This window comes from Strix uralensis, chromosome 8 (genome assembly GCF_047716275.1).
Source record: "Strix uralensis isolate ZFMK-TIS-50842 chromosome 8, bStrUra1, whole genome shotgun sequence".
Lineage (NCBI taxonomy): Eukaryota > Metazoa > Chordata > Aves > Strigiformes > Strigidae > Strix > Strix uralensis.
This window is the reverse complement of record NC_133979.1, coordinates 34,081,622-34,107,418: the sequence shown is the minus strand read 5'-3', so window position 1 is coordinate 34,107,418 and position 25,797 is coordinate 34,081,622. Positions and strand designations below refer to the sequence as shown.

The 25,797-nt window shown below is 39.9% G+C and overlaps 1 protein-coding gene across 2 annotated transcripts in view; it reads right to left on the bottom strand.

Annotated features, from left to right (window-relative positions):
- Positions 1-25,797, bottom strand: part of PLA2G4A (phospholipase A2 group IVA) — an 86,380-nt gene that overhangs the window by 20,920 nt on the left and 39,663 nt on the right. For both annotated transcript variants that reach the window (XM_074877141.1, XM_074877142.1), the window contains exons 5-11: positions 24,711-24,859; positions 21,027-21,140; positions 17,771-17,808; positions 15,360-15,501; positions 6,676-6,812; positions 2,506-2,728; positions 949-1,063 (exon numbers count right to left, since the gene is read on the bottom strand). In XM_074877141.1, the coding sequence (XP_074733242.1) occupies positions 949-1,063; positions 2,506-2,728; positions 6,676-6,812; positions 15,360-15,501; positions 17,771-17,808; positions 21,027-21,140; positions 24,711-24,859 (918 nt within the window). The remainder of the gene's footprint in view (positions 1-948; positions 1,064-2,505; positions 2,729-6,675; positions 6,813-15,359; positions 15,502-17,770; positions 17,809-21,026; positions 21,141-24,710; positions 24,860-25,797) is intronic.

The following is a 25,797-nucleotide window of genomic DNA, read 5'->3' as shown; positions in this document are numbered from 1 at the left end:
ATCTGTTTGTTCAATTCTGATTTCACTCTTAGAAAGAGGAATAATCCCGTTTGACTGAAGACATTTCCCTTTACCTGTTTGATATACTGATGTTAAGCAGCTTTCTGCTGTTGGAGAAACATCAGCTTTCTTTTTGTCTTGGCTTCTGCACTGTACTTAGCTACTTCACAGACAAGCAGTAGTCTTTTCAATTGGTAGGAAATAATTTTTTTGGTAACATACAGAGAACAAAACTTGGCCACACTTAACATTTCACAGAAACCTAAAGAGGCTGCTACGGTGTTAGACATATTTTCAGGTTAAAAAAAAAAATTAATGGTTACAAAGTGGTCTAAGAATAAGTTTCCAAACCCAAGAATGATAGAGAACAAAAAAGCCATTGACCTAAAATACAGTCTGCTTGTCCTTCCATGGACAGGAAAAGACACATCTTAAAAGCCAAGAAAAGGCTCAGCTCCATGGTGTGCCATGAGAAATACGACCACTTGATGCCTGTTCTCCACAGCCCTGGAACCTTGGTGCAAATACTGCACCAACCGAATAAACATCCACCTACCTAGGTATGTGATCACTTATCCCTGAAAAACTTACTTGTTTTCAGACTCTACTGTCAGATTCCCAGAAGCTGATGAACACAAATGTGTCCATTTCCCAATCACCTTTTAAAACCCACCAGAACAGTCTTTATGATGTGCCTGTTTGGTATTTCCTTCGACATCACAACTTTCTATTCTTTTTATGAATTAAAATTTCCCTGTACTCAGTTCATAACAATGCAAATTTTGTTAAGCCCTGAAGAATGTTTCATATCATGGTAAATTCCTTCCTAATCCTTGCCATAAGACTAATAATTTCAAAGTGTACCAAGTTGCAGGACACAATTATTCTCAGAAGTATTAAAAAACAGGCTTTTCAGCTACACACTTTTCACAACTCTAGAAAACATACCTGCAAACATCAGCTCTGAGACATCTGGCTTGACATGGAGACATGTAAAGAGTGGGAGGGCACATTGTGCATTATTGATTTTTTCTTTCATGTTGCTCAAAGTGCTGTCCATTCTCTGCATGAAAAGAAAGACATCATGTGCAAACGGATCCTATAAAGGCCTGCTGGTATTTGGGAGACTACTCACTTCTCTGAAATTCTCAAAGAGAAGGAAAATAGACAAACTCAGTTACTTCCAAGAAAAACAGAACGGAAGAATCTGTAAAGGGAAGTAATCTGCTTGAATGCCTTTTAACTGCACATTTCGGGAAGGAAGAAGTGGGAGAAGACATGACAGGAAGATGAAATAAGCATGTGTTATAGAATCCAAAACAACATGGCCAAAAAGAAAACAATATTGCCGGACAAAGCAAGTCCTTTCCCTCTGCTACTGTAAAAGTGGAAAACAAGAAAAAAACCTCATAGGCAGAAATGCCATTAATGTTCATGTAATATTTTTCGATTTGTGCTGTTTCTGAAAAGCAAGCAAAGATAACTAAGAAAAGCAAATGAACTATTAAGAGGCTTACATTTGCTAACCAAGGATCTGCATCTCCCCCAGAAAATATTCTGGAGTCTGCAATCAAGAAAGACTGAAAGTGATTATGACATAATAGTACTAAGATGTGTTATCGGTGAATAACCAAGAGCTTTATTTCCATTTTTCACTGATTGTGTCAGGTTCAAATTTAAGCTAAAAATCTGTGCGTTTGTTTAACTCCTTAGTAAAGAGGGACTTCTAACCAACCTCACACAATATTAACCTCCCTTCATCGTCAGAAATTTACCCTATATATCACAGTTACTAAAAGCTGTATTGCCTGTTTTTCAGTATTTTAAATTGTTTAAAACCTAATGGCAAAGTTTATTCATGAAAGATACAAGTGTATAAAGCACATCTGTGAAACTATTAACACACTTCAATCTTACCATAAGATCAAACCCAAATTCTGCTCACCTGACTTACTTGAACTTGAAGTCTGTGTGCCAGATTCAGTCAATTAGGATTTTTTAATGATAAAATACAAAAGAATGGAGCCCTCCTATTGTCTCGTTTCTCAGAAAAACAGGTAATAATAAATAGAGATGTGGAGCTTTTACCTTGAAATTAGTATTTTGTTAAGCAAATGCTGCTTTTCTTACAGCAAAATGTGCATAAAGAAGTGACACCACTTTGTAATTTTTTGTTGAAATCGCTTGACAGTAATTTTGATGGATGATACACAATGCTAAGAGCTTGCTGCAAGTACCCAGCGGTTGAGTTCATTTCTGTTGCACGTGAATGTGTGAAATTTTCCTAGTTCTTAAAGAAATGAGTATCATTCAGAAACACGTCCCAGAGCAAGGAAAGAATTTTACAAGTTTCTTATCCAGTATCTGTTCAGCTGTAACTTTAAATATTCCTATTGCTAAACACGCTTTGTTGATTGTTACCAAGGTCCTTTCAAAAAAAATAGTAGCAGCAGTTATTACGCAATAGTTTCACAACTCTAATAATCATAAATAAAATGAACTCACATTATGGATAAGTGTTTCACCTATTAGCATTCCGAAGATATCTGTGAAGGTGACAGGCTGCCCTGAGCTTTTCTTATTCCACAGTGCTTCAATGTAGCGTTTGACTTTCTGAGGAGTGAGCAGCAGAAGTGGGTTGTGACTCACAGAGTTCATCAATTCTTGATTAATCTCCTTTGGTCCCTTTTCTGGAAAATCCGGGTGTGAATACAAAGTTGACATGTACCTGCAGTGGAAAATAGGCTCTGTTAAGTATCAAAGCCTGGTTTGTTGTCAGCTGCCTGAAACGCTCATAAATAATTTGATACAATCACTGATTAAATCAGATTCATTTACTCACCATTTATACAGTAAATTGTCATTTCCTTTTTCTCAAGGCATAGAAAGCTAAACCATTTGTTCTAAATGTAAGCACACAATTAAACACTCAACATACACTTCCATAATGTGTTTGATGTAAAAGATTAAAGTGCTCTTTATTTATCTGTTTAAGTGATAATAGACAGAATCATCATAAACTGAAAAAATTGCTTCTCAAGTTGTCACAGCATACCTAAATTTGGCAAACTGCAGGTTCTATAAGTATACACGTGCAGTTCTTTCACTCTAAGATGTACCTCTCTCTGTCACTCTCCAGTTCAATATCACTATTCAGAAATTCCTAAAATATATTAGTATATGGCATGCTTTCCAGGATCTAGATGTTTTCATAATAAAATGAAGCACAATAACTATAACCTGTGCAGAGGTTTAGTTGACTGAGGATTCAGAAGGGGCCTATCAGGCAAAGCTTGATTTCATCACTCACTCTGGAAACTGAAGTTTTGTTTACTCAAAACAAAGTTTAGACACACATGCAGACAACTGTGGTTTGCACTCGGTTGGCTTAAGTTACACTACGGGTGAAGACTCAAGACAGGCCGTCCTCATCTACTAGACTCTCATTTCATTATTATTTATTCAATTAGCTGGCTCGGGTATACATACCATACTGCAGGCATAATTCTGCACAGCAGTGAGATACACACAGCGTAAGCTTGGGCCTGAGATCACTGCCTGGCAATTTACTTGACAGCGTGATGAACCCTGTCACATGCATGATGTAAGAACTTGATTCACCCGTCCTTGCGCAGTCTCTACAGCTTAGCGTGCACGTCAGCTCGTGGGTGGAACAAACACAGCAGCAAGCTTCCATGCGAGCAGAGAAAGGAAAATGCAGGATGAAGAATTCAGTACAAGGTTGAAGCAAGATGACAGAAACAATCAGGGAGGTAAATGCATTGCTCCAAGGTTAGGCATGCATCTCAGTGAACAAGCAAAAACCTGCCTCTCCCGCCAGGAAAGGAATTCTCCACCCTTCAGAAAAAAATAAAGAAAAGCACATTATTCCCAAGTAATAGACTGCATGGAAAAAAAGAAAAGAAAGGGAGTGCCAAATTGTCAATTTATTTATTCATCAAGCAAGGAAAATCGGAATAGGTGACATCACCAAGCCACCACAAGCAAATCTGTTCAAATACAGCTGTTTCCACCATATGTTTCTGACTGAATCAGTTCAGATAATCTTGCTATTTTAATACAGATTCTATAGGTTTACATCAGATCAATTATGTATTCACACCTGGGTTTTCCCAAAAGAGGACCTCATGGCCAGCTGCCTGACGTCTTTTCAGAACATGGACTACATACCATTTCCTAGAAACACAGTGAAAATTTTTCACACTGTTGTTGCACTATTCAATTGCTCTTCATCCAGCTAAATGATATCTTCCACTTTTCACAGATTTGACTAAAGTACATCCAGGTCTCTCGATAGACAGTGATAAATCTGTCCCCCCAACCACCAGTGACAGGAAACACAGGTTCCAGGGATCTCAACCCTTTACAGCCCAATCTGAACAAGAAACTTACTCTAGTTTGTAGAGACTTCTGGCATTTGAAAACGTTCTAGCGTTCTGAAAGCTTTCTATCTAGTCTGGGAAGGGGGAAGAAAGCTTCACACGAGTTGAAAAAATAGAACAGATTATTATCTATTTAAAGAGAGTTAACAACTTTGGGGTTAGAGAATTTCCTCAGAACGTGTGGAACCAAAAGTCATGTGCTTCCTGAGACTTAAACCGGGGGATAGAATTCACCCCACAGATTCCCTGTTCATTTATAGTTAGCTATTCCAACAAAAGTCTTTTTCCCTTGCTCTTGAAGAAATGAGACATTCATATAATCTTATAATTTAGACTGGAAGGATCCTCAAGGTCTCTATTCCAACCTCCTGCTCAGTGCAGAGCCAACTGAAAAATCAGATCAGGTTGCTCAGGGCTTTGTTCAGTCAAGTTCTGCTTTCACATGAAGTGTTCACTGAGTCAGATAGAGAGGGGATGACACCTTACCCAGCCTAGTCAAGTAAGGATGGGGCAATACATTCCAGTGCTTGACCACTCTCACTGCAAAATAGTCTTCCTAACAGCTAACTAAATTTCTCTTGCTGTAACTTATGGCCATTACTTCTTGTCCTTTCTCTGTGTGTCTCCAAATAGACTCTGTTTTCTTTACAGCTACTCATCAGGTAGCTGAAGATAACAGTAAGATCTCCCACCACCACTACCTTTGCCTACTCCTCAAGGCTAATAAACAACTCCAGCTGTCTCACTTTCTCACATGCTCTAGTCCCCTAATTGCCTAGGAGGCTCTCTGATGGAATTAATCCAGTTTGTCAACACCTTTCTTGTACTAGGTGGCCCTAAACTGGATTCAGATGCAGCTCCAGTATTCAAACTGGTAAAATGGTAAAATTCTATTTTGTGACATTTGGGATACTCCCTTGTAAAGTTCAAAATTTTCTTAAGATCTAACACCCTCTACCACAACCTGATCTATTGACATTAAAACCAAGCTTTAAAGTTAGACAAAAAAAAGTCTGCAATTTTTCATTTAATGAAAAAAAATGTAATGTTAAGTAGTCCAAACAGTTAAGAAATTTGGACTGAATTTGTCAGATGTCTTTGGCTGATGAAAATCACCCAGCTATTAAATATGTTACATCATTTCATTTAAGAAATGTCAAAACAAATAGTTTCAACATTTGCAATAAATGTAATTTGAGACAATTTTTATAAAAGCCAAGAAGACAATAGGCTGCAGGTTCATAGCACTGGGCAGGGAGAAGAGAAACCCTGCTATTCAGAAGAGTGGTTGAGGCAGACATAATACTGGGCTTCAAAGCATTCTGCTGCCTACAAAACCCTGAGCTCATAACACCCTTTCACACAGCGACGTCACTCTGATTTTCTCCTGTTGATGTTGGTCCTGTTAATGGGCTGAAGTATTCAGACAGAAGGACATCATAAATACCTGATTAGGACATTCTAATTCAGACATCTTTGAAGATATTTACTCCCATCTGACTAACAAACTTTTTAAAAAAAAATGTAATTTCTAAATTAAACAGTGACATTAGGAGTGATACAAGGCAATCCATAGCAGGATGCCCTGCAGCATGGCAGTCAGTCAGTATTCTTTCCTACAAGCTGAAATACACCTGCTCATATCTCCTTACACTAAGAAAGAATCAGTGAACAGGTCCTAGACATCCCCAGTAAATCCACTAAGAAGGGGACTACTGAGTCTAAAATGATTTTGAGAATCTCTGAAAAGCCCCTCAAAAGTATACAGTCCATTTTGGGTTGAATAAGTCATCATCTTCAAATCACAGGATTATTTTTTTTTTTCATTTTATCAGGAAAATAAAACTACACCAAAAAAAAATATTTTAGCTTTATACCAATGGCTTGAATTCTTAATTTTTTGGTTATTAAGATGAAAGAAGCAGTTACACAGTCCTTGTACATACAGTATTGGCTGCTGACACAGAAATGTGGGTGCATATGTGTAGCACCTCTTTTCATCCATTCCTGGTACCAAAGCTCCTAGGAAGATCACCTGGAGACTGAGCTGTCCTCACCCCTCGAGGCATTCTGAAACAACTCCACCAGCACACTTGATCCACTGACCCACCATGCTGCAAGATAGCTCTCTCCATATGTCTTTTCTGTACTGATGGCGTATGAATAAAATTTGGTGTGAATTATAACCTTAAAACCAAGTCAATTCTCATGAAAATTCATTCTTGAACTTTCTGAAGAAAACCTGAAGAAAAACCAAAGAAAAACCTCTTACCACGTGGATCCTGAGAGACCAGCAATGTAAGTCGCACAGTCTAAAATTCCTGATTCATAAAGTGCTTTCATGACTCCAGCAAACCCCACCATGGCACGAAATCCACCTCCTGAACCCAATATCGCTATCACTGGTACCTGCAGAGATGAGAAGAATAGCATATCACCACATCAGTTCTGATAAAGACTTAAAAGTAGTAAATAAACATTATTCATCAACCACTGGCCAAACACACCAGCCTTGTGCAATTAATAGCCACCATCCAGAGATCCTCCTTTTCCAAACCCATGCACAAAAGTTCTAACAAGCCAAAAAGGTATTCTGCAGTCTTTTAGCAGTACGTGTGTAAGAGAACAGCAAAATACTTTAACAAAGCACTTTAAGATGTGACTTTTAAACACTGCACATGGAATGGAACAGTATCGTAATCCCACCCACGACGTTACCCCTCAGGTTCTCTGGGCCCAAGAGTGATGTACAGCATCTGTATGTCATTTACTCAGTCATTTCTGCTTCACAAAGCCCTGGATGGCAGGAGCTTCAACAAGGCCAAGTGCCAGGTCCTGCACTTGGGCCACAACAACCCCCTGCATGGCTACAGGCTCGGGGAGGTGTGGCTGGAGCTGTCTGGAGGAGAAGGATCTGGGGGTTCTAATTGACAAGCAGCTGAACATGAGCCAGCAGTGTGCCCAGGCGGCCAAGAAAGCCAACGGCATCCTGGCTTGTATTAGAAATAGTGTGACCAGCAGAAGTAGGGAGGTGATAGTCCCCCTGTGCTCTGCACTGGTGAGGCCACACCTGGAGTGTTGTGTCCAGTTTTGGGCACCTCAATACGAGAGAGATCTCGAGGGGCTGGAGCGAGGGCAGAGGAGGGCAACGAGGCTGGGGAAGGGCCTGGAGAATAAATCCTGTGAGGAGAGATTGAAGGAGCTCGGGCTGTTTAGCGTGAGGAGGAGAAGGCTGAGGGGAGACCTCATCACTCTCTACAGCTCCCTGAAAGGACATTGTAGAGAGGTTGGTGCTGGTCTCTTCTCACAGGTGATTAGTGACAGAACAAGAGGGAACGGCTTTAAACTGCAACAGGGGAGGTTCAGACTGGACATTAGGAAAAAATTTTTCACAGAAAGAGTGGTCAGAGAGTGGAATAGGCTGCCCAGGGAGGGGGTGGAGTCACCATCCCTGGATGTGTTTAAGGGTCGTTTGGATGAGATGCTGGGGGATGTGGTGTAGGGGAGAACTTTGTAGAGTAGGGCTGAGGGTTGGACTTGATGATCCCAAGGGTCTTTTCCAACCTGAATGATTCTGTGAGTATTTCTGTACTGCAGCACGGGAGGAGAGCACTGCCGATCACAAGCAAGGGAAGCCAGGAACCAGCCAGCAGCATGAGAGGTTCTGCCAAGGTGGAAAACTCACGGAGGCAGGGCAGACTTCCTTCCAGCTTCCTATTTATCTTGTACCTAGGGACCACTAGCAACCAGGAGGTGCAAACCAATGGCATGTAACCTGGGATGCAGGGATATAAAGAGGAGCTAAATGTGCTTAGTTCCCGTGCAGGCATGAAGGAAGATATGAGTGAGGCAACACAAGGGCATGAATCCCCAGGAGAGGGGGAGCTGCAAGGTTGCTACTTCTGGCAGTGAGAGAAGTCTCCCCTTCTACCTGCAGCTCTTCTCCTCGGCTCAGAGCCCTGGTGACAGAGAAGGAACAAATGCTGTCAGGGAGGATTCTGGACCAGATACCACAGGTTACTAGATAAGAAACAGTGCTACAAAGTGACAAGTGACAGTAGCTGATGACTCCCTCTTCAGTGGAACACGGGCCAACCTGTCATCCAGACTGTTTAGGGAGGTTTGCTGCTTGTCTCGACTCCAGATCCACGATAGATGGAAAAATGGCTGAGTCTTACCTGGCCTTCCACATGTTACTCCTCACTGCTCATCCATGTGGGTAACAGTTATACAAACAAAGAGGGGAGATCCTGAGCAGATGAGAGGTGCTTTGCCCTCTCTTGGAGCAATAATGAGGGGTACAGGCACCCGAGGCTGTAGCCTGTGGACTTGATCTTTCCAGTCTGGAAGAGGAGTGGCTTAAGCTGATGCTATCAGGCTCAGGTGGTGTCACTAGTTACACTCGGCTTCTTGACAATGAAGCCTTGCTTACTGATGGAGATGGTTCATGGGAAAATAGAGAGTCCACCTGACCAAGAGAGTGAGGAACACCTTCATGAACAGACTTGCTAATTTAATGAGGAAGACTTTAGATGAACTTCAATGACGGGGATCTAAGTGAGCAAAGGGTGCAAATGTTGCAAATACAGAAGGAATGCATGGGAGAAAGTTAGCAGTGAGACCTGCCTGCTCCTGTCCAGAAGGAAGAGTGCTCAGAGGCTTGCCTCAAACGTCTCTATATTAACGCACAGAGACATCAAACAAGAAAAATTGGAAGTTCAAATGCAGTCATAGGTCTATGACACAATCAGAATGCCACAGACATGGTGGCACAGCATGCAGGCCTGGCACACTGCCATGGATGGGAGGAGGCTGGGAAGACAGGCAGGGAAAAACAGTGCAAGGGGGCTGTGCTCTACAAGAAAGCAGCTCCTTGATTGCACAGAATATCAGGATGCAAACAGAGACACATCTTTTGGGAGCTTCTGGGTCACAATCAGAAAAAAAGTAACGCAAGGGATGTTGTGGCAGTCAGATTCAGACTGCTGACCACTGGGATGAAGTGGGTAAGGCTTCCCCTAAAAAACAGAAGCAGCCTCTTGATCTGGCTGCGGTGCTCATGGGGGCATTTTAATCCCCCATGCTGAAAGGTCAGCATTGTGTAAGCTATCCAGGAAGTCCGTAGATGGCCTTGGTGACAATTTCCTAATGCAAATGCTGGAGGGGCTGACTATCACTGTACCTCACCTGCTGCTCACAAACAGTAAAGAACCAGAGGAAAATGCAGCCACCAGGAGCTGCCTGGGCTGCAGTCAGTCCTCACAAAGTGAGTGAGTTCAGGATCAGACCAAGGTTGGGGAATGAGCATCAGAGTTAGGACTCTGGAATTCACTAAACTCTGAATTGTTCTGGGACTTGCTAGGCAGAATCCCACTCTGATTTTCTCTGTTGGCAATAAATTGAGTGTTGGCACCTTCCAGAGACAACTGGGACTAGCTGACCTCCAGAGCTCCCTCCCAAACAGTATTTCTACAACTCTGTTGTATCATACTTTTTATTCACTACTACTTGCTAATAGGGCACAATATTAACACTGCACAGAATGCTCCATTTTAGGTTCCTTACAGGCACAGAAAGGTAATGCCTGATTTTTCTGATTCTTCAGGTCAAGTAGTAAAATATATATATAGTGAAAGTCAAATACTATCATTATGACCCCCTTAGCTTCCTGTCCACTGAAATAATGTATAGAATTTTAAGTTCAGTTCACTTGCAGATTTGTGTCACTGCCTCAGACCTTAAAATACACCCAGTAAGTCTACAAATTGGGTGAATAAACCACATCAGGTGTCAGCATTAGTAAGTTGTTGCCCCCACGATGCCCTGTTCCTTAGAACTTTAATTGACTGGTATGTGAAGAATTAGAATTTATTTGAAGAAGCCATCACTTGTAGCAAGACTTCTAAATAAAAACATACTCAGAATTTCTTTAGAATGTCTCTCCTTCTTATCCATAATCCAAAGTAGAGAAGATATTAAATTTAGCTATTAAATAAACTTTTTAGTTACAAGACCACAGAAATTTTTAAAGCAATCCAAAACACCAGCTTTAATCCAAATGATATCTTTGTGACAGAGCCAAATGCAGTAAAAGTTACTAATCAGAAACAGAAGAGAGACAAATAATATTTTGGCTAGGAGTTTAAAAACACATTTTGTAATAAAAACACCTGATATTACTACATAGCATGAAGACAGTCTCAAATTTACAACTACTTTGCAAGAACTACAGGAGAGGTAAGGAGAATTTCTGTGTATCTGTCCACAGTGTATCTGATACCCTGTGTATCAGCTACCAAGACACATCGAAGTTAGCAAAAGGAGACCCAGTTACAAGTGATACCGTATTGAAAATGTATCTACAAGGGTGCAAAGGTTCCACCTGGTTCCCAGTTTCCAAAAGCTAGAATAATTTTCCACTGTTCAGTGGTGATAAGGTAACAACCTCTTGTTTGTTACTAGGCATAAAAAGAATTGCACAGTTGTGCAGAAAGCCCCTATCTGATCAAACTGGTAATCAGTCAAAAATTTCACTGAAATTCAATTTAAGGTGCCAATAGATGGGATCAGTTATAAGAAGAAGGAACCACGTGACCACTGCGTTCAGTCCCTTTCTGCAGACTCCACACTCCAAGCCATGAAACTCCCCTGCAGACTGAAAACACACAGTCACACGGAAAGGACCACGCACAATGACCAAGTCAGCTGAGACATTTCTCAAGGCTTCCATTCTGCAAAAACTGCTTATTCTGGATGCAGGAAAATTATTTGATTATCTTCTTCATAAGTGTTAAGCTTTAGTAATAGAAACCACAGGTATTTACTGGCATCAGCATTCGTCATGCACCTCCAGAGATAGATAGCTATCAAAAAAATGACAAAACAAAGGTAAAGATTTAGGACATGCCTGTTTTGTTAAGCCAACACCCCAATAACGGAGCAGTTGCTTTGAACAGAAGAGCCGTATTACTAATCACAAGTTTAATAATGTATGTTAGGCTTTGAAAGCTCTTTACGAACACTACCTAATTAACCTACACAGACAAATCCCAACAGGATGAAGACGGTGGTTTGCAGGTGCAAGCCTGGAAAAAGTATGTGAGAACACTTCCAAAGCACCACTATTCAGCAAATCTATTAATCAGTGAAGTGGCATGAGCACAAGGGAAAATCTGAGTTTTCCTCAGGATGCAGAGAAATCCGTAAGAATTTTAAGAAGAGTCACTAGCATCCTGACTGCAAAGGCCTCCTGTATACTCAACCCACAGTCATTCTGGGAATCATAAATTCCTATAGTGGGGGAGGGTGGGTATATTGAGAGGTAGGTGGGTGTATAGCATCTCTTCATTTCCACTTGATACCAAAGCAAAGTATGAAGAGCTGCAACCACTACTGTATTGCCAGAAATGAAATTCAACTGAAGAGCTTCAGAGCAGAGGGCAGCAGCTTAGGTCAGCTTCCCACAGTAAATAAAGCTTTTAAATGATGAAAAAATAACTGAAAGAGGAGCATCTACTGCACATTTACATTCATTTATTTCAGCCAGCTGAATACAAGGTGATTTGTAGGCATAAGTCAGGTGATGAAGGTTAAAAATCCTTTCCTGCTTTGCACAGGAAAGTAGAGCTACTCGAAGTGGGTAGGTTTGTTAAAGCAGCTTTTTGACTGCAATTCAGTTTCCAACACATTTAAGGGCAGCAAATGGTAAAATTTGAAATTACATACACCCATCTTACAAGCTGCCCTCTAGGATAAATAGTGCAGGGGCAGGGGGGAAGTAGCTGCAGACAGAGTACAAAGGAAAAAGAACCAAGAAGCAAGAAGCCATCTCATGATTGAGAAAGGATGGAGAAAAGACAGGATACCAAGGTGTGCACACTTCTCCATGTACCCAGGCTGGGGCTGACACACTCCACTCTTTGAGGCACTCTGAACCTGAAGCCCTTTGTACATCATCAGTAAAACCGGGGCAGAGGTACTAAACCCATTCAAGCTGATCAGTAAACTGAGACCAAAAGGCTAAGTGACTCACGAGAAAGTGATGCAGTGAGTCAATGGCAAGAACGTGAATTGAATTCAGGAGCCCGTTGCTCTAATCCCTGGCCACACTGCGACACTCAGTTCGATATGGTTGTGCCCACTTCTCAACAACCAAAAGGCCATGCCAGCACAGCTTTCTTTTTCCTGCAGTTGGTCTGCACGGCACGATGCTGAGGGACCCAAGCTAGCTTTGAACAAACCAGCTTAGATAGCATCTAAACAACCTCTGCTCAACAGGATTTAAGACCACAGAGGAAGTGTTTTGTCAATACATCCGTACTGTTCCTAGGATCCACGGGGCACTGTACTGTGTGGAGTAGCTCAGCACCATACAGTTCCACTTTAATCGATGGGCACCTCATCTCAAAAAGGCCTGATTGCTTAATCACCAAACTGGGCATGAAAATGAAAAGGATTTGGTAAACAAGATACGTTTTAAGAAAAGCAAGTTCTGAAAAAGGCATCTCAATCATATTTTCCAGTAATCTGGCAAAAATAAAAAGCTAAAACATATTAAATCTTGTTTTGAGAATTAGTGGTGCAGATGTTTTTATCCAAATGCCTGGAAACACCGTGCATAAAATCTGTACAAGAATACCTGTGGTGGAAAAAAATTTGCCATGGGGTACACAAATGATTATTAAAAAATTGTTCTGCAAATCCAGTCTTAGGAGAACTATATGCTTTCTTTGATTGATTATGGTACTTTTAGAAAATTGTTTAAAGCAACAAAAATTATAAAAATAAACTGAGCAATAACACAGATTTTCAGAATGTGCCTCAAGATTAAGTAAGGAAATTTGGAAGTACTCACTTCCCCATGCAGGGATGTATAATTATTTCACAGGTGTTAAAGTCTCATAGCATCCCTGCGAGGCACACATGCTGCTATTCACAGATGAAGAAACTTAGATGAACTTTGAGTAAGTGACTTGTTTAAGATTAAACAATGACTCATAGGCAGCTAAGAATACTCATTATGTCTCCTAACTTCTGATGCCATGTTAAGACTACAAACATCCTATAAATCCTCCTGCTATCTTCCATCTGTAGCAATAAAAGTAAAAATGACAGGCTGGAAGGACAAAACTATATTTTAATTTGAACAAAAAGGTTTTTTTCATCCCTAGAAGCAGCTAAAAATTCTGACAAGTCAGCTTAGAAATACACACTTGGCATATGAAAAATGGGAGGATCACATTACCTCAGTCCTTCCTAGGGTTGATAAGCCTACAATTAGATTACTGGCTTGTCCAGGAAGATGCAAATTCACTGATAACATTTCAGTATTTCAGACAATGAGGGATACCAAGTGAAGATGATGACAAAAAGAATATGAAATCTTACTTAGGGTTTACAGTAATTCATGCACACATACCACCTGCATAGAACTGATACTGCAGGCACTGAGTATCACTCCAGAGCTAACTGGATCTTGGCAGAATATCTGCATCCCTTCTGAGAAAGAGATTGTTGTGCTGTAGAAGATCAGACCAATGTCACATTCACAAATATCTACTCTGATAAGATTTGCATGTGTTCAGATTAAAATAACTAGAAAACCTTGAAAATGTTCCTTCACAATATGCACAATTTATATCACTACAAATAAAATATATACGGAATTTGACAAATTCTTTCATCTTCCTCAGCAAACTCACACAAGCACATTTTATTACACAAGACAGAGCTCAAAAGTATACAACAGTAACACATTTACTACCTGCTCAAAACTTCATAGAAATTTAAAAGGAATTTTCAGTGTTGGTTCCAGTTTCTGCAAAACACTGTCACATTCTGCTTATACTAAAAATGCACAAAAGGAATCGGTATCAATGAATTAATCAACCCAGATTAATTCAATGACTCTGTTGCTTGACACCCCCCACATACACAGTCTTCCTGTCACAACTCTGGGAGCAGAAGAGAAGAGGGAACAAGCAAGGAAGAAAGAGGAGGATGGAAAAGCTACTACAAAACAAGTGGATCTGTACCAAGTATATCCTTAATTAACTCAAAATAATGCAGTGTTTTATGAAATCACTGGAAAGGTCAGTAGGGTTCGGCACCCTTCCTCACTTTGATGTGACCCAAACCACCATCAGACCATCTAGATCTGTTGGCTTAACTTTCTGTTGGCTTGGTACAGAGCACCAGCAAGTCAATGAAAGCTGAAGTTTCTCACATTCTCTAAGAAATAAACTTCATAATAATCCTATAAAATGGGCTAAAGGAGAAAGAAAAGAAAGAAAATAAATATTTTCCAAACTGACTCTAGCATTAAACCAGCTCATTTTCTGCCTAATCTTTTAGACAAGGCAAGCCATACAGCCAAGGCCATTTTAAAGAGCTCAGGCTGGATATCAAGCATGCAAGGGCAGATTCTGCAGTTGGGCACATGCCCAGAGCCACCACCGCACGCTTCTGGTGCAGCAGATATTTCACATGCCCTTGAGGCATTTGTCAGATGACGATCTCAGCTCAGAACCAACACCTTAATAAAGCACGGAATTCTGAATCAGAGCAAAATGAAAAGCATGGATTTATCTCCTTTGCCTAATTTTAACCTAGGCACATCCTGCTAAGGATTAAAACAATAAAGAACCAGGTAAAAGTTACAGCAGTTTGCTTACGGTGCCAGCACAAATGAAAAGCTGTGATTTCTATCCTACGATGACATTTACACAGTGCTGTCCTTTCACACAAAATGGGCATATCTTATTTAAGTGCAGCTTCATTTTGGCACAGAATTTTGTGTCCTTAATCTATAAATTTAAAGCACCAGAAAAATTATTCTCCAGCCTAAATACTGTATGCACACACCCTTCTACCTCATATTTCTCATTCATGCCTTTGAGAGACAAATGCAGGACTCCAAAGGTGATATGAATCTTCATGTGAATTCTCCCAACTTACATCACGGGAAGTGGTCAAGTTCTTGCTGTTTTCCTCTCCTAGGAATGATTTCATACTGTGCATGATATTATCTTTTCGCTGTTGCCGAAATTTCTTCTCCTCATCACAAAGAGCCATGCTGAACCGGAGATCAGTTGAAGAGCTATTTTGCAAAACAGACAGGCTTTAACAAAAGGCATAATTCAAAACAGGATTAAAAATATCACCTGGGGAAATGAGTGGAAGTAAGAGTAAACTCCTCATTAACTTACATAAAATAAAATAAAATGAAATGAAATAAAATGAAATGAAATAAAATGAAATGAAATAAAATGAAATAAAGTAAAATAAAATAAAATAAAATAAAATAAAATAAAATAAAATAAAATAAAATAAAATAAAATAAAATAAAATAAAATAAAATAAAATAAAATAAAATAAAATAATTATTCATGCAACACAACCGCATCAGTGATGGATGCAAAGAACAATGTCACATTGCATCTTTAAGACATGCATTTTATATAGAAACCTCATTGTTCACATACTAGTGAAAATCAAACACAAAATATGCAGCTTCTAGTGGCTTATTATGTGATCTTAAAACAAAAAATAAATAAAATATAGCAAGTGAGTTCACCACTCACATACAATTATAAATTTACAGTCCAGAAATTTGAATTCTCTGAACAAGGAACTGCAATGAAAACTTTTCACACATTCCTAACACATACTCTTCTTAAGTTAGAGGTTCATGTTAAGGGAGAAGAGGGTAATTTTGACTCTCTCCTTTCGCTCTTACAATCAGACACTGTATGGATCTCAGCACAAGTTGTACTGGCTGGCCATGGGAAAAAGCCTTTTTCTCTAGCTTTTTCCCCACACTCTGTGATCAAAAATGCACATAGGGCTGTGTAAAGACCTCAACACTGTACTTAAGATAAAAACTACAACTTCAGCCTCACTTCTCATTTCACCTATCAAGGCAGGATAAACAATCTGAACTGTCACCTCATTTGGACTAGTTAACTCCTGAGCCTGCTGTTAGCCAAAAGGTTTGAGCTACAGTCCCTCCCAGCAGCACCACCTCGGGCAGGCAGCAGCGGGGAGGAGCGGACAAATTCAACCTGGTATCTGCCTCATTGAAAGTCTCATATTTATGAAGATGAGCTAAAAATGATTGTGGGTAATTTGACATGTTAGTTCCAAGGCAGCATTTTTAAGAGTCTTTCATGAAAAACATACAGCGGTGAAATGGATCTATTTAGGCACAGATAATAATTCCTCACATTTTTAAAAAGCCTATTATGTAATAATGGGATTAAGGAAAAGGGAGAAAAAGACTGCCTAGAAGCAATGCTCCACGAAGGTACGTATGGTGCCGTGAACAAGAGGTCCACACAGAATCCAAACTCCACGCAGCCATACGAGAACAACAGGGCAGAACTTGATCAGATCCATTTGCTTAAATATTTCAAAGACTACTGCCTGAGAGCAGCAAGACACAGCCAGGCATCATCCGCTCATTTAATGTCAGAGATATGAAATACTTGTAATGTACAAGCCCTGGAAGGTTTAGCGGTGGTCGCAAGGACCACCCACATAGGCATCTTTACTAGTACAAAATGATGAGCAGAAATCCCTGGTGGATGTCTGTCAGTCTCCGGAGTCATTATGAAAGAATTCTACATTTACAGGTACAGTGCTCAGCACTGCGATTTATAGTTACAGACAAAAAAAGACTTTAAATCCCTTGTTCTCAATAGTTCATTTTTAGACTTAAAAGATATTTTTCTGATTATGCCTCAAGGTGATTTTTGGTCTTTCACCTAGATGGGCTAAGAGAGAGGGCGAAAGACAGCTGGAAAGGAAAAAAAAAAAAGGGAAAAAAAAAGGTAAGCATCCGCTTAGCTTTACACAATCCTGGCCCTACTGAGACCTTTGCCTTTGACCTCAGTACTCCATGGTACTGATGTTCAAATAAATATCCGGGGCAGCTTTGTAATGAGTATCCATATATGCTGAAAGTTACTATATGCAAAGTTACCACAGAAGGTAAAATAATGAGGATAACAGCTTAACCTGATGCTGTGAGTTTATTAGAGAAAAAACACTGGAAAAGGAAAGCACTTAACATAAGCCAGGATGAGAAATTCATATCTGATGGCCTTGCTTCTGCAAACATTTAGAAAGGGCACACCTATTAGTACCAGTAATGGTGTTTAAGTCAATGATAGAATTACAAAGTGAAAATAACCCTCAATTTTAAAATCTCATGACTTTACAGTACTTAGTATTTCTATGTTAAAACAAGGAAATTTTGCACTCTACCTGACATGTTTTTAAAAAAATTCTAATGGAGTAAAATAAAAATTACCTTTGCTGCTAATACATATTCCACTTTTTTTTTTTTTTAAATATGAGATACTTACCATACTTCAAGAGACAATTCCAAAGTCATTTCTGTGACCTAAACAAGAAAAGTTTAAATATGGTTATACCACTTATAGAGGGAAAAAAACACAAATAGCCCTGGAACACAAACTATTACTGCCAAATTTTTTCTTTAAAACACGTTTTTTTAAAAAGGAGGACATTTCTGAAATACATGAATGAGTTTCTTCTCTATGGAACTTTTTTTTTAAAAGCACACAATGTGATTCCAAAATACACCGCTAGCACTGAATACAGTAGAAAATGCTGCTAGGTGCTGCTAGGTCCTGACTTTCTTCATCAGATCCCATTGTCTTGGCTTTCTTCCACTGACAATCACTTTTTGACAGTGCTATTCATCTTTGGCCTGAGGGGATCTAATTGTCTTCATGCACTTACGACCCTTTGTTTCTATTGCCAGCCACAGCCTACCTGCCACTTGCTTCCCAGTTCACTGGGTAAACTTCATACTCAACTTGTATCTGAGATAAAGATTTGCATGTGTTCCACATGAGCCACCAAGTGTCTTTCCACAGTTAAATACGCTTAAATTATCAATCAGGAAGAGTGATTGCTTACAAGTTTCTGAAAGATAAAGAATAAATGCCACTACATAATGATTTCACTCGCAGACCACATAGAACTACCTGACCCATAAGCGATGGGTTGGTCTCCCCTGCCTTTCATAGAGCACTTAAAGGGGTTGCCTGCAGGCAAAAGGTTAAAAAGTAATGGTTAAAGCACCTCTTGCATGTTAGGCAAAATCCAAGAGTACAAGGTTGCTAGAACTAAGAATAGACAGGTATTTTCACCTCCCCGAGCTCTCTCATAGGCAATGGCCACCAACACGTTGGTAGAGCCTTGTAGGAGTGTAACAGACTCAGAGTGCCTTGCTTCACTCTGCCTCTAGCTATCACTGGATTAGCCTCCTCCTTTGTGGTACGTGAGATCACTAGGAGCAATGCTAGAACACCTCAGACTGCACGTTTGGTTGACACTTATCCAGAGCAGTTAAGGGTATGGAAGTGCAAAGCTGCCTCTGGCCTCCCACATCTGGCGTACCTGCCCACAGGCCAGGTAAAACCTGGCACTCTGCTCCTGCCCTCTGAAACTGTAAATCAGGTAGTGTGTTAGCAGGGTGGTGGGAGAAAGGGAAGGCAAAGAAATAACAAAGGGAGAACGTGAAGAAACAGAGTGAAGAGTCATTTACGGAAATACTTCAAAGACAGGGTAGTAATTACATTATTCCAGCACCTGATATTACTAATTTAGAAAGCACTTCAGAAACCACGTAGTGATCCAATGGTTGAAAAAAATGTACACACTCAGTATTAAATAAACCCTTGAAGTAAAACCTTCCAATAGGGAAATAGCATGCCATTTTCTATACCTTATACAGACTGCCACAGAAATCTCAGCAATACACGCTGTGCGTACAAATTGTCTACACTGGGCTCAACCTGACTTGACGTTCCCTTACTCTCTGCTTATCATTTCCGAGTGTATTTGGACTTTCTCACTGATTTTTTTCTCCTGTGTTCTCTCCCAAGATTTGATGAGTGCTGATGAGAAGTTAAAGCATATCTGCAACGTGGCAAGGCCTTATATTATTGGCATGAGCTTTGTAAACTGTGTTTTCAGAATTTATTCATCAGCTCTTTCTCACTCCCTCACCTCGTGCCTGGCAGAACCAGGCATCTGCAGGCAGCGCACACTCTGGAAGTCCAAGAGTTACTGAAGCACTTAGTGAAATAAATATGCAGAAACTTCAAAAAATGTAGGAACTTAAAAAAAAAAAGAAAAAAAAAAAAAGGAGGGTATCAAAATTCCAACCGCCCTAAGGCTACGCCCAATTAAACGCTAAATCTTACATATAAAACTCTCTGATTTCCAATAAATAGGCCTTAACCAGTTATTTGCTGTAACCACACTTTTAAAGTTACATCACATGAAAAACAGCAGAGCAGTCAGAAAGACCTCTGATCATATAATAAACCATAGTCCAAACCAGAAATGCAGACAGTATTTATACATATAGTATATGCTTACAATAGATATACGTATAAAGATAACCAGATGTGATGGATATAACTACAAGCACTGAATTATGTTCAGAATGGCCTGTGATATATTACTCTAATAAATGACAACATTTTAGTACATGCAGAACAAGCTCAATTACACACAGATTTAACAACAATTTCCAGGAGTTACACCGTGCAGGCAGACAATCCCTGTTAAACTGACTCCATCTGTTTGGAATACGTGTTGAAAGAGAATAATCCAATTAATGCATTATTGCATGTTAACTAGGGCTGTGTTACAACAAGCCGTTTATTGAAAGTGAAACATGTAACAATAAAAGAATATCTGTCAGCTTTCCGGATGGAAGCCACAGGCATCAGTAGTAGAGGTAATATACTGACCAGCAAACCCTGCGTAACCTCTCATGCTAACAAAGACCATTAAACTAAATTAAATCAAGTGGTGCAGAAACTGGTTTAGCAAGCGAAAGTTTGAAGCTAGACTTTAAAAGAGGATTCTCTCAGCGGGGACTCTAAGGCATTCAGTGGCACTGTTTTTCTTAATTCTCCTCTCAGCAGGACCATAAGAAGATAAATACAGTGCCTTTAGGCCAGCACTCCATGTTTAATCATGAGCAACAGTGAATGCTTAGAAAACAAGCTTCAGAGCAGGATATGCAGAGAACAACAATCCTTACCTGAGATACCCCCGCCCGTGCCCCAAATATTCAGCTGTTTCCTGACTGAAAGGCTGCCACCCTTACCCCCTCCACGATATTCTAATCCCTTCTTGAATTCAACACTTAGCTCTATATTAAGAAAACACATACACACATAGTACTGAGGTAGACTGATGGGATCAGAAATAGTTTCGGATTTCCTTCCATCTAGGAAGATGTACTTCTGACGAGTATCAAAAGCAGGCTAAATGTTTTTCTTATGCTTCAACAAAATGACTGAGGGAATACTCAAGTAACATCAGACTCAGTGAGAGTCCTTAGGATACATCCCTTACCCTTTATAAGCACCATTCTCTATTAATTTGTGAAGAAGCTTTACCTAGCCAGGATGTGGCACAGATAAAATTCAGACACCTGAAAAAGGACTGAGATGTGGTACACCCTGGTCTACACAATAGTTTGGGTCTCTCAGTTCAGGTGCTCTTTTAAGAACTCTCCATCATGTCCAAAGCTGCACCAACAAAGGCAAAGCTATGAATGTTGCAACTTACATCATTGAAAGTTAACTGGACCTCCTTCTTCTCTCCCAGTTTCAGAGAAGATATAGGAAATGTGGACGTGCCAAGAGTCTCATCCATAACATAGTTGGCATCCATCAAAGTAACCTAGAAAAGATACACAGGTACTCAATTCTACTTTGATAAATCTCTTTTTAATTCCATACAGTCTACGTCTAAAATAAAATAAAAAAAAAATATATGGGAAAGGAATAGGCCTAACCCAACCCAGTCAACACCCAAGGCCAACAGACATGTTCTTTTAAGCAGGATAAGCTCGTGTATAGTGTAGGTGGCACCTTCAAGGCAATCAATGAATCCAACAGTATCTTTTACAAAGGGTTTTTTACCCAAGCACCTTTCAGCCAGTAAATCTCACCATCTTTCTAAGCAGACATTATAAAGTCAAATTATACATATAAAATATACAATTACTTCAAATTTCCAGTTAGTAAAACTTCTCTATGGAGAAACTTATACAGTTTTAAATGTGATACACCAAAACCCATACAGTAACTTTTCAGTGAGGACAGAATCCATACATCCTATCCTTGTATCTACAGACTGAGAGTTTTAAAGCAATGATTTGGCAAAATGTGCAGCATTACAAATTACATAAAACTTCTCTCTGTACCCAGCCAGATCTTCAAGTCTCTTCTCATATTCTCCATGTCAGAGCAGATACCTTTCCAAAGTGTGATACTATCCAAAGATGTATGTGGATACCGCAGAACACTGTTCGATGCTTTTGCTCTACTCCGTGTGGGTCTATGTCTAGCAGCCTTTTTGCTCAGTGGCAGCCTTCCAAGTTCTCACATAAGACATTTAGAAAGAATTTCAAATTACCATTTAAATGGTTTCTACTAAAAGAGTTCTCCAAACTCATTTAGCTTACGATTTTTTTCCACTCTGTGGAATTGTATCTCCTAAAATATCATGTTTGCGGCTTGGACCATATCTTTTTGCATAAAACAAATGGAATCAAGATACAATCATTTGAATAACTAGTTGCTACATCTGGGTTCAGCCTCTTCTCAGCTATAAAGAATCTTCTTCATCTTGTGCCACAAGCAACCCTTTGAAATGACGAACTGTATCTTAGGACAGACTCATTATTTCTATGGCATCCATGTTCTTCTGTTTCCTTGCAGAACTTTATGCGCATTGCTGCGATCTCTGAGGGCTGTCTTTTAAAACCAATCGCAATAGCAAAACAACAGGATTTTGAAGAGCTTCCTACACTTTGGAGTGAAAACTGCACTTGGGATAGAGTTAAAGATTTAGATTCAAATAATCTGAGGAGTCGAAAGGATTGTGGAGTCTGCGCGAGCTTCGGAATTCACAGAGGTTTTGTGTGGGGAGGTTGTTTCACAGATCGGAATTCTGACACTGCACTCCATGCAGAATCCAAAGGTTCTGCTGGGCACTGCGTGTGTGTACAACAGTGGCAGAACACAAACATCAGTTTTAACCTAAAGACTATACTGTTCATGGTGAAGAGAATGTTTACTGTGAACAAAACATATATGTGAATGCAAATATACGTGTCAACCAGGTCCACAATTAACCATCATTACATGGTATCACCGGCTTTTTGCAGGCAATTTTCATGGAATTTTATAGCATGTGCCTCAGAAACCAGCAACAGCCTTTAGTTATTGTAAAGATACGTTTCCAAATTCTACTTATAATCAATCTTGTTGTATTCTGTTATAGGAAACAGAGACTTGCAGAACCTGGCAGTATGCCATGGCCACACTGTGCTGGAAATCAACGGCGTGCCAGCTCATAAAATCCTGTATAACAACCGCACAAAATCATGCTAAAAACTGAGACACACCTTGCAAAATGCTAGCCAAGTTATAAAAGATATTTTAGTAACTGGGGGTTCTCACCCTCGTGGGAAATGAGCTAGTCACATTGTTATCACAGAAGGAAGCGAGTGGCCCAGGCCTCCACAGGGTCAAAAATATCTGAGATCATGTAACACTAGGAAATGACTGGCTTGTCAGCATCATATTACTTTACACCAGAACGCATAAAGATAAGAGTGTAAGAGGTGCTTCTGTTCCCAAGAAGGCAGCAAGTAAGCCACTGGCCACTGCTGTTTGTGTCTTTAATTATTTATCCTTTAAAAATCCTTCAACCAAATCTTGTACTCAACAAATTCATACTTTACTAGGGAAGCTGCCTAAGTGTAACTACAAGCAAGATCTGACCCAGTCTTTATACAATGCTAATAAAATCAAGGGACTATATTTTAACTATTATTTTCTATTCCTCAGTTTACCATTCTGTTCATCTTTTGAAGATCATTTAGCCTCCTGTAGCTCCTGCAGATCTTCCAAAAAAGCACAGGATCTGCAAAGAGACAGGTAAAGCTCTCTGCCCCAGGACTTCTGTTAGAATCCACAAAGGCTTTATCAGGCAAAACTGAAACAATTTTTAGTTCCCATACTGCAACAAAGGCAGGCTGATGAACCCAAGTTCGTTTCTTCTTCCTATTTCCAAAATGCTTTCTCACGAAGAAGCCAGAATGACTCCACTCCTCTAATTCCTGATATCTATTTGCCTGACTTGTTATTAGAAAGCAAGAACTAAGTCAGAGATTTGAAACTTTTCTAAAGTTTCATGTGGCCAGTTTGTATGTCTACGACCAAAACATTTAGTAAGAATCAACTCGGGTGACTGTTGCACCTGACCAGCTGGTGGAAGCTATTTTGGGTAATGTGCTTTCTGCAAAGCTTTGGTGAAGTTATTGTGAATTCTGTAACATTGTTGTCTCTTGTGTAGGATGCATGGGCTAGTTGTTAATGGTCCACTGAGCTGATCATGGGATTCTTCCTCCCAAAACTGTGGAACCTACCCATCTCCCCAGGAACACAGGGAGCCTTGTAGGAAGCACAGTTCACTTTTCCTATCTTTAACAGTTTAGCCCCAAGAGACTATGGTTACTAGCTCAGTGAAAAGCTTCACAGGCTTCAGCTTCTGTCCCAGTTGGCCAATTTAGATTGAAACTCCATAGGCTTGGGTCAGAAGACTTCACATGTTAGGGTCATCCCCTACAAAAAAACCAAGATAACAAAGGACTATAGATAACCTTAAACGCTTGCCAGGCCCACTTATAAAATAGTTTCACTTAACACCTTTTGTACACAATCTGGAAAGGCTTAACTTACTGAGACTCAATAGTGACTTAGTCAACAAGCCTGTACATGGAAAAAGAGTACCCAAAATATCACTGGGTGGGCTACTCAGCCCTTGGCTCCAGGTATAGAGGAGACAGCAGAACTATGCTTCTGCTTTCACGGGCAGAGACGTGACTTAACCCCAACTTATTCACTGTCCGTAATAGTTAAATCAGCGTAGGAAGCAGGGAGAAAACAGTTTATGGCTGATGTGAAGAATAGTAAGCCACTAGCCCTCAGGAGCAGTCCGAGAGATGACTCAGAGGCATATCTTATAATGACTCTCAAGGCTACTCCCTGAATAATACAATTTATACAACACCACTTGCTTAGCACCATGTCTAAAGGCAAAAACCAGCCTTTAATGTTTAAAAAAAAGTTCTAATCTTGAGACAACAGATGCCATACGCATACAAGCTACTGTTATTTTAACCTTCCAGACGTTGTACAACTTCCATTGTCACAGATGCAGCTCGGCCATGTGATTTACCTCAAGAACATTCTCTTGATTGGGATCCAAAATGAACTCAAAGGTCTCGTTCCACACAGGATTCACATCGTTATTGAAATGTTTTGTTCTCTTCCTGCAGTCAGGGGCAGATGGGATGAACAGCTCCACATAGGGATCCGGAGTGTCAACTACGGAGCAAAACAGATGTTCAAGTTAGGTAAAACTCAAGTTGGGTTGTAATAATCACTACAGTTATGTGAAACCACAGATCACCTCGTGGTCTATGACAGAAAAACATTCAACTATATAAATTACATAAATATAATGATATGAATGATATAATGATATTAACAATTTCCCAAAAAGAAACAAGATATCATGCTTTTAAGAGGGGAGGAGAAAAGCCTTGAACAAACAGAATGGCACTGGGACTGATTCAAGTTTATTGGAAGTATGTATACTTCTACCAGGCAGAGGTAATTATTTTTAAAATTTTTTACCCCTTCCTCTCTTTCTAGCCTTTAATTACTTTGGCTTGGCTCACAGAAGTAACTATTCCACAAAACCAGTCTTCAGTTAATGAAAACAAGCAGCTTGGTATACAGATTTGGATCCTCTTTCACCTTTGTTGGTTTGACAATCATAAAGGAAATCAGTCAGGCCCCTTACACACTGCTAAACACAGCATAAGGAGAGCTGTTCAAATCTGAAGCCACTGCAATCACCAGAGCTCTGTGGAGGTCACCACAGAATCAAGACCTTATTTACACAGTATACTTGAATAACAACTGTGCAAAACACTAACTGAAAATATAGAAACATATGCCAACCATAGCTAATCAGAATTATCAGTGGGAGAAGAATACACACTGACAAAACTCATCGAATGGGTCTAATAAGAGCCATTCCTGAGAGCAAAGAATGCGTTGTTGGCAGCCCTAAAAATCCTACCTTTCCAACTGGTTAATATTTTTCAGTCCAGTGAGGCTCTTTCTGTCCAATGAGACTTTTTTTCTGTTGAATTGGGCCAAGGCTGATGTAGTCCTTTACAGATTTCTCTAAAACGTTGCTCAGATGCTTCACAGGAGAGAGCATGGGACGTTATCCCTGTTGTCTTGGTGATCAT